At 39.3% G+C, this 10,182-nt stretch overlaps 1 protein-coding gene and 1 long non-coding RNA gene across 2 annotated transcripts in view; one reads left to right on the plus strand and one right to left on the minus strand.

Annotated features, from left to right (window-relative positions):
- Positions 1–323: 323 nt before the first annotated feature.
- Positions 324–5,927, minus strand: CLBA1 (clathrin binding box of aftiphilin containing 1; the record flags this gene model as incomplete). The annotated part of the gene is given in 4 exon segments (XM_072429112.1): positions 324–2,863; positions 4,360–4,455; positions 5,569–5,689; positions 5,776–5,927. Coding segments are annotated over 4 exon segments (519 nt in total), but the record flags the coding sequence as incomplete, so codon positions are not given.
- Positions 1,234–10,182, plus strand: part of LOC140342748 (uncharacterized) — a 37,210-nt gene continuing 28,261 nt past the window's right edge. Inside the window, exon 1 of the long non-coding RNA XR_011923138.1 lies at positions 1,234–1,724. This is a non-coding gene — a long non-coding RNA (uncharacterized lncRNA). The remainder of the gene's footprint in view (positions 1,725–10,182) is intronic.

Consider the following 10,182-nt stretch of genomic DNA (forward strand, 5'->3'; position numbering starts at 1 on the left):
TATTCACCAGGGTTGCTGAATGTAGTAACATGAGAATAATTATTTACAGCAGCTACCCCAGGCGTGTTATTGTTTTGTCCAATCAGAGTGAGCAAAAGCTGGAGCAACTAAATGTACAGGTGGTATAATGTGTGTATTGCTTCCTAAAATTATAATTCTGCATTCACAGAAAATCTGGTCTGGTTTACAGATGTGGATTCATGCTAAACCTGGACGACCTAATCTGTTGGTTGCATTTGGCCAACATTTTTTTTTATTATGACCTGACCACATACTTAGCTGTGCTACTACCAACAAGGAGCTTAGAAACAGTGACACAGTGCTGGCATTATAAAATAGTATTTTTTATGTAAATATATTATAAAACAGAACAAACACATTCTATCACATCTATTACAGACAGACATTGCAGGTTTTTGCCTGTAAACAGTTTGCAGTTCAGGTTCATTTCAAGACAGAAGACTAATTTAAAGCTACATCTGGTTCTGGTCTGAAAAGAGTGTAACAGCCAATCAAATTGTACTTCAGAAGGAGGAAGTTATGCTAGCCTTATTTCCATCATGAAAGTAAACATTTGCATAGCCAAAACATTTTTTAAGGATAGATTTGAAAAGGTTTAGAACCTCACCAACAGTGGGCTTCAGGTTGTACCAGTGTCCCTGGGGGGGTTTAGTTTCTAAACTTTTTACAGCTTTCATCAGAACAAGAGGGAGAAGTATTTCAGTCGTGATACTTGTGTTTCTGCATAATTTCATATACTTTGTGGTTTCATTTACTACTGCATCCCAGGGACAGGAAGTGATGTGAATTTTCCTATAGGGCCTGTACTGCTTATTTTTTTGTAATAATACATATGCATTTGTAAACTGTGCCACCATTTATAATTAATGACACTCAAAACACGCTGTACTACTGCACTGCAATTTCAACAGTGCAGCATGCTCAACCGTTCTGGGTGGTGTGTTGAACAGCCTATTCAAATAAATAGGCTAGCCTATAGCAATGTGTGGCATTTATACAAATGCATTGCACAGCCATTGTGGGACAAAGCAAGGTTTTATTCCCATTCTGTTCTATCCAAAACTGTTTTGGCTTTATACAATTTAAGTTCAGAAATGTATATAGGGAGTGCTGCCCATAGTTTTAGTAGATAGCATGTCTGAAACAATTGTCATATCACAATCTTAAATGCCTTACCTACATTCATTAGTTTCAAGTCCTATTCACTGAAAGGTGTGTGTAAAAAAATTAATTTACCACTTTCCTCCCTAACCCCATGCATATTAGTTTTTATTGGAGTGTCCTAATAGTAAACTCATTGGACTTTTTAGAATAGCAGACAAGTGCAAGGAAAATGTGTCTGCTGTGCCTAACTCTCAAGGGGCTCGATAAATCAGGGAATCAGGCATTCCCTCATGGGAATCTTCCAGGTCCATGTGTTTTAATGACCGTAGCTGGTTCACAACAGGGAATGTCAGTCTGTGTTTTATAAATAGAGCCTAAGGTTTTGATAGGGAGTGCAATGTGTTCCACTTGCTTGTTTTCTACATTTATTCAGTGCTGTATTTCTGCCTCTACAGACAAACTGTCGAGCAAACACTACACCAATTCTGCCAACTTCGAGCCAGCGGAATGAATGTGAAAGGATTTATGGAAAAGAAAAAGTGACATCGTGTTATTCTCCATCACAGCAGCTTAGCCCTGCTTTACAAGGAAATCGATCAGTATGTAGTTTTTTGCTTTTTTTAATGACCCTCAAAAGGACAAACAAGATAGCAAATGGCCTCGCTTATATACAGGTTACTAATACATGCAGCCATACCTCTAGTTGGTAGTAGGAAACACGATCCTCAAGATTCACACCATCACTAACTTCTCAAAGGGAATCTTCACATTAAATACAAACACCACTACCTTAGGGTTTCTCTGTACAAATCCAGGGGCATCTACCTTCTCTAAATTCCTTGTAGGCCACATCAGGACCAACTACTGTTAAAATTTTCCTAGTAGACATCCGTTTTCTCATAAGTCAGTGTAAAGAGCAAAGTGCAAAAATAATTCTTCATTTATTTATGGTAACTGAAATCACTGCACATCTGTATTGGACAGGCCTGTAAGTGTCACCATACAAAGGCACCATTATGACCTGTGATCCCTACAGAGGTTCTACACATATGATCTAAAAATGAGATGTACAGGGACATGGGGGGGGGGGATTTTCTAATAAGTATAAAGGCTTTTCAAACATCAAAATTGCAAAATTTATGATTCTATGATGAATTAATCACTACAACCAATCTGTCTTCCTTCCTGCACTTCAATGCTGCAGAGTGAGCACTAGGTGCTTGCAAGTTCATGTCTGCCTCTATCCTTGTTATTAATGTAAATATAGCATGCATAGCGAGACCGTCTCCTGATGGCCATATCAGCTAGGGATTTAATTTTCTCCGTGAGAAATGCCAGGCTTTGGGTGACCCTACCGGATGTATATTTGTTATAAGTGTACAGATCAGTTTATCAATGGTTTTCTGTCACCCCTGTGCTGTTGTGCTCAGTGTCCTCAAAACAAAAACATCAGTGAAAAGTTTAGAAACATACAGTGCAATAAGTTAAATGTCATAGTTCTAAAGTTCTGTTAAAAACAACATAGTATAAATATTCTCCATACACAAAACATTTCAATAAAACAAGACAGGGCTTTGCCCAAGGCAACCTAAAAATTTAAATGCATTTGGTTTGTGCTGAAAAAACTCTTCTTTCCAGAAAAAGTGAGGAAGGACATTGGGACATCAGAAGAGGGCTTCTTCAAAAACAGCTGATAGGAAAATATATGGCCTTGTTTGGATCCTGGAGCCACGTCCAACTAAAACAAGAAAATATACAGAATTAAATGACATTATACTTGTTGACCTTCAATCATGTACTGTATGGATAAAGCAGCCGTTTTCTGGAAACCTGGCTACAGTGCCATTCGTGTCATCAAACTAAGGCCTATAGTACCTGTTCATGTGTAGAAGGATTTGAAAAGGCTTGTACCCAGTAAGATGGCACTCCATGGGCTTTACTCAATGCCAGGGGCTGCACCAGTGGCTCATAACTATGGCAGCTTCATCACTGAGAGGAGCTACTAAGCACAATAGGATCTTAGAGTTATCAAACAAGGGTCTATAGTACCTGTTCATATGTAGAAGGAATAGACCCTTAGATGGCACTGCATGGACACCAATACCAGTGGCCGACAACCATTGCAGATCCACCACTGACAAGCTACCAAGCACAAGAAGATCATGGTCTTGTCAACAAAAAAGCATTAAAGGCCCTCACTGTCTTTTCTTATGTAGGATCAGCAATGTTGGGCTGTGCAAAGAATGCTGGATCTTCCTAATGGTCTTCCATAGAACATACAAAGCGAGACTGTACCCAGATGGACATAACAGCTAGGGATTCAATTTCTGTGAGAAATGCCAGGTTCTGAAGAGCCTCAAGACAAGATTAACAGCTGCTTTATACTTTATACTCATCCAGTATTAACCATGGCATGGTTACAACACAAAAACAGTATGCTAACACCTTCCAGCTGTTCCAATACTCCTCTTAAATGCTTTTGTGATTATTTATTGTAGCCCTGAACACGGTGATCCTGGAACCCCTGAAACATGTCGGCATATAATTTTGTTGTTGGAACTTTTTTTTTTTTTTTAAATAATTGGAGCGTTTTTTAAAGTAAAGTTTTAGAGTAAAGCTTTAAAAAAAGGAGCTAAGGTGAGATCTTTATAGACCATTTTGCAACTGCATTTTCGTAAAATAAGAAACAGTTCAAAAGTTTGCAAAGAGAACTTAACCCCACCATAAATGGTTCCTTGACTTACATTAAAATTTTTGGGTTTTTTTTTATACTAAACAGAAATGGACTATCGTGTCAGATTTTCTGATGAAAACAAATAGACAGTGGCAGATGTAGCCAATAGTGGGACCCTGTGCCACACTGACTTGGGCCCCCCCATTGATCTGACTTGGGACCCCTGTGTAAGCCAAAGGGCCCTTATGCAGTGGCACACTTTGACCTGTGTTTGCCCCTGAATGTAGATATGTAAGTATTATATATTACACACACAAACACACACTTTTCAGCCTCCGACTTATCCTAAAGGTTAAAAAAATAGCTAATTTAGGGTCAAGATTCTTGTAGGCTGGCATGATGCCACAGAAGGATTTGGAGATACACAAGACACCAGTAGGTTTTATATCACAATCAACCAAGAGAGTACACCACCTTTAAATTAAGGTATGATCATTGCTCTAGAACTGATTTAGAGAGCTATAACCTACCAATACACATTGTAGCACAAAGACACTTACCTTAGTCTGAATTAAATATTTTTTAGCTTTAGGGTACGTTTCATTAACTTGTGCTTGATCCACATCAAAGTCTGTTAAAACCCCCCTGTTAGATGTCTGTAACAGGGAAAAAAAATATTGCAAATCAATCCATTGTTTTGTCCAAGTTATGATATTTAAAAAGCCTCTGACAGTAAGATGTTACAAGCAACCAGCTATAGTCAAGCTAGATTTATAGGCTTGGCATGAGTTAGCAGCCTCCCCATTGTGCTGCAGAGAGCTGAGACTACAATTGTAAACACCCCATCCATTATACACAATGTATGGAATCATGGGACATGTAGTTTTATTATAGGCAGGAAGTTAACATTGCAGCTGCTCTGCTGCCCTCTGGTGTTCAGACAAAGTTACTGAAAACTACCAGCAGCCTCCATATAGGCTGACTGCATAAATTAACACTTTTTCAAAGAATACAATTTTTTTTAAAGAATAGATTAGCCATATATGATTGTGTTCCTATTGTTCTTTAATAATTCTTAACTTAAGAACGGTGACTTTAGATGCCCTTTAAAACCTATATCCTTAGAGACTAAAAAAGAATTACTATTAGGGATAAGCCTCTGGCATTCTCGCGAAAATTTCCTCGAACTTCAGATGGGTCCGCGAAATTGGTTTGCCGAAATTTCGCGGAAGTTCCAGGAAATCAGTACAGGAGGATTTCCAGGGCTGCATTCATTCATGCAGCCCTGGGAATCGTGTGTGTGATCCCCAGCACTAGAGGTTAAATGGGGACAAGTCTCCCCATTCAAAATCTCTAGTGCTGCCTGATTGGCTGAGGAAAGGTAAATCCTGATGATGCTAGAGCAGGGAGACTCATTTACCCTCTAGTGCCGGGGATTGCATACTGAGCTGATCAATGAATGCAGCTTTGGCTGCATTCATTGATCAGCACAGCCCGCAATTTTTTTTTTTTGGGAAATTTGTTTTTTTTTTTTTTAAAATTTGATCTTCATTGACGAATTCACCCCCGCCGTTCTCGCTTACAATTTCTGTAAGCAGGAACGGACGAATTCGCCGCAAGATCGAGTTTTAAAAACTCGCTCATCCCTAATTACTATACAAGGGAAAGAAAAAAAAGAAGGTGGATCCAGCAAAAAGGGTTGTTTTTCGGCTAGCCAGAGTTAAGTTTTAAATAATACAAGTTTACAACATATTCCAGAGAGTGCTTACATTTTCAGCCGAGATGCAGAGCAGTGCCATGAGATCCTGACACCCCTTGGATTTGGGCCAGTTACCCCTAGGATTACAAGTCAGGACGTCCTCAGCTTTCTCAGACCGGTCACATTCATACCTGGAAATGAAATCATCAATGTTATTAGGAGTACAAAACAACACGTCAGCTGAAGAGCAGAACATAATGCAAATGCCCTACTTTACCATAAGCGAGATTTTAGTAATTGGGACACCACATTTTCTTTGTTGGATGTAGAAGATAAAAGTGCTTCCAGGCTCCTCACATCCTCACTCGTCTCCTCCACAGATGGGGCTGGGAAGCTCAGTTTAATGATTTGTTCAAAGTCCTGGGTGGGCTGTGGAGAAAAAGAGAACGACAGGCCTCTTAGCAAGTAATTTGCATTATGATAAATGATTTGTAAATATTCCATTGCAAAAAATCAGAACCCCCGCCAAAACCTTTTACTTTGCATGTGGAAGGACTGAAAGATCTATCCAGTTTTATTAATGTCTGTCTCCATTGTACAGATTTCTCTTTTTATTTCTCTCCTCTATTCTCATTATAATGGCAACCAGAACATTAGATTTCACCTTACCTTCTGCCCAATGATAAAAAGGGACACAGACAGAAAAAAAACCTGACGTTCTTACCCTTATACACTGATGGATAAAGTATGTGACTGATTATCTTGCTACAGTGGCACCTGACATAAGATGATATATATTTGTCAGCAGTGAACACAAGGTGACGTGTTGGAAAAAAGAACAGAGAAAGGATCTGATTGACTGTGACAAGGGCCATAATGGCTAGAATAATGGGTCAGTATTCAGTGGGTATTACCTACCAAAAGTGGTCCATTAAAGGACAACCTGGTATTGATGACAGGTTCATGGGTACCCTAAGCTCACTGATGGGCATTCCTTTAATGATCCCCTTAATGTTGACCAGGAGAGGATGAGGTCAGAATGCACAATGTTTCACTGCTTGCTACGTATGGGATTGTGCAGCCACAGATAAGTCAAAGAGCCCGTACTGTGCCACAACGAGCACACCTACAGTGAGCACATGAGCATCGAAACTGGATAATGGAGCAATGGAAGAAGGTGATATGACTACTGACTTTGTAAACTGCTGTATAATATACCGGCACTATATAAATACTGGATAAAATGGAACGTAACCCAGTGGAAGCACCAGGCACCGGCATCTTCTCTCTTCTTTCAGCTTTTTCTTCCTGCATCACCTGATCCTGCACTGCGCAGACACAAGATCGGGTGACGTAGATTTGGAAAAAAGATTGCCTGTAACTGAATTATAAGGAGGAACAGGGTGTTCTGTAGATATGGGTGAAGGAAGAATGAGCCCTACTATCAGTATTATCTTTGCTCCCCCATTACCTTGCATATCACATTAATAAGGTTTGCGATTGGCACAGAGAGGCAATCCGAATGGCAGTGTCTGCTCTGTCATGGTTCTGATCTATCCTCTCTTGTGAAGTGACTGGCATGTGCACAGCTAGGTAATTTTTACTTATTATCAGAAACATCAGAAGCTCATATAACATTGCACATGCTTCTAAAAGCACCATCACAGTTTCCTGTGTTAGCAGTTAGTGGTTGTTTTTTGAGTCAAAGACTGTTTCCTAATTCTATACTTTTCCCCCCAACATAAGAGAAAAATGTAGAAAATACTATGAGTAAACCTTATGGTCACAATACAATTCAGAAAACTTTTTTTTTTTTTTAAAAAGCTGAACTCCCATTAGATATAAATGGCACAGATTAATACTGTCCTGTAATCAATAATACGTAAATTAACTTTTAATGCAAGCAGTGTAAGTTTGAATTGGTATCAGCATCTTGTAATCTACTTTACACAAGGATCTTATCAGTTGTGCTTCAGTGTTCATGTGCCAAAAAATAGTGCAATGGCAAGTAGATGGCCTCATCAGTCTGTTACTTCTCTTTTTGCTGTCCAGTCACAGGTTGTGTTGAGGGACAAAGTCATGTAAGTGTTACTTTTATACAACAGAGCATACCCAGGTCTCCAGTCCAGCTAGATGGGGCTGTGCTTTGTGCCAGAGTTACATAAATCTCATAACTTCATGCACAGATATATAAATTCTTCCACGGGTAAAACAGCCTCCATAGATGTATATTATATGTATTTAGCCGCTTGCCCCAAGCTCAGTTTTTTAAAAATAAACAGACTTCATGCTTTTTATAGGTCAGTTAGCCAAAGTGGGGCGCTGATGCACTAGGACAGCCTTTCTTAACCATGAGGAACCCTTGAAATACTTTTTGGTCTCAAGGAAGGTTTCTATATGCCAATATATGGAAAAAATGTCTCTTACATGTCAGTGGGAAGAATACCAATCTTACAGATAGCCAAAAACAAAATTGTGTCAGTAGTAACAAAATGCTTATTGCTTAAGGAATCCCTAGCAACGTCTGGAACCCCAATTCAAAAGCACTGGTCTAGGATAACGTACATACACATTCTGACATCAGCAGTATTAGCTCCACGTTTATGCAACAGCGGCATTACAGGTCCACTGACCAACTGGTTTCAAGGACAGCATTTATTGAAACCCTTTTAATATAAAATAACAAATATCAATCTTTGCAGGACATTTCAGATAATACCTTAAATGTGGGGGATAAAGATGGTTGGAAACATTGGCAAGTCTAAAACTTGGTAAAGCCTGCTAAAGACTACTTAAAGTTTAAGTAAAGTGGCAGTTTACTAAATCAGGGCAAAGTGACAATGACCGACTGATACTTTTTTTCTGCACTCCCATGCTGCTCTTCTCTAGCAGCCAGTGCAAATTACCAGGTTTTGGGTGTGATAATTGCATGACTTTCTCCCATACCACAGTTCTAGGGCTTTAAGGCTCCAACACTGGGTATTTTGAAAAGTTTATGATGAAGCAAGAGCTTCAGGGCAGCACTAGATAGAATATCAATGAGCTGGGGTACTGTTTCATATATTTAGTTATTTTGTTTTACAGCCAGCAACTACTTATCAAATGCCTTGTAAATGTAAGGCTACTTAGACGTTTATAATTTACAAGCATGCTTATTTCCCTGTGCTGTTCATTACTCTCCAGTACTTCTTATTTACTTAATGGAGCAGACATCTACTCTGAAAATAAAATAGCACTTAGAAGTGCTGGCCTGTTACTGACACTAACTCTTGTATAGATATTTTAAAGCTAATGGCCCTACCATTCCCAGTGTGTCCTGTTGTGCGGGAGATTATAGGAAGGCATTACAAAGAACACCAATTCTTATACAAGCTGGATTTAAACTACATTTAATGCTCGGACAAATGGTGATCTTTTATACCTGCATAGGCTTCAGTTGAATCATACAGATATGTCACATGCATAGATAAAGTCAAAAGTACATTCAGGAATCACATACTGAGACAGGCATCAAAGACCACCCAATGAAAATGCTGGTTCCCTGGCTGTCTCTGGCCTCATTACTTAGAAGTACATAGCTATGGAAGTTCATCATACAATCCCCATATTTGGTCTGGGTCTGTAAAATTTTTGAAGCCAACCAATGACTATTTTCCAAAAGAAAGCTTCACAATTGCATACTACATATTTTTTCTTACAGCTTTCCTTTATCCATTAACATCCATTCCAATGCTGAATTCCAGTTGTATTGGCTTACAGCACTCTGCAAATCCAATTCAGCTCATTGAAGGATATGTAAACTGTAACAGTGAATCATTTGCTCCCTTTTGATCTGGTAAATATATCACTAATAGAGTTCACCAGCTGATCCTGCCAGGAATCCAATAACTTGATAGCTTCCTGTGCTCTTTGCTCTGCTCTGAAATCCCACCTTTACAGAATAAATGTGAATGCTTGGCGGTAACCCCAGAGTGCTTGTATATCCAATCGTCATCTCTGAAGCAAATCACAACCCATCTTTCTACTAAACCTGCCTATTATAAGCTGCCCACCTAAAAATACAATAAATATTTACTGGAGATCCTTTATTTCCAGAAAACTAAAAACCTGCTGCATTGTTCTATCATATCTGTTGTCATCAACGTTGAATAAATTGGTATTTCTCACCTTGATATGCGGTTGTGTTGGGCAGCCTCAGTGTATGAAGCTGGTAGCTAAGACAGTGATCAGTGCACTTCCTCTTAGCTGTGTGAACTCTCCTGTGCAGGTCAGAGAGGTGTGACTGTGCCTGGCAGGCAGGTGGAGTCGTTCTTTGACTTCACACAGCAATACCTCCCATGCAATGTAGGTTAATGACTACACGCCCAGGGATTTTTTTTCCCTTGTTTTCTCGCTAAGCCTGTTTTTAACCTGCAGTAAGCCAGAGAGAGAGCAGATGCTTTGGTGGCATTGTGAGATCTGTGCAGAAGTTTAATCCTTTCTAAAAAGATAAGGATTTGTTTGGAAGAGCAGGAATGGCAATCTAAAGGGTTTTAAGAGTCTTAATAGATGTGTGAATCTACCCACAGGTATTATAGGGTGGCTGGACATGGAGACAGGAGGAAAACTACAAAATTACAGAGCACGTCATAAACTTGCAACATTGACCAGCCTAAGGCTGGATTCACACCTAGACCATGTTGGC

This window comes from Pyxicephalus adspersus, chromosome 12, assembly GCF_032062135.1.
Source record: "Pyxicephalus adspersus chromosome 12, UCB_Pads_2.0, whole genome shotgun sequence".
NCBI lineage: Eukaryota > Metazoa > Chordata > Amphibia > Anura > Pyxicephalidae > Pyxicephalus > Pyxicephalus adspersus.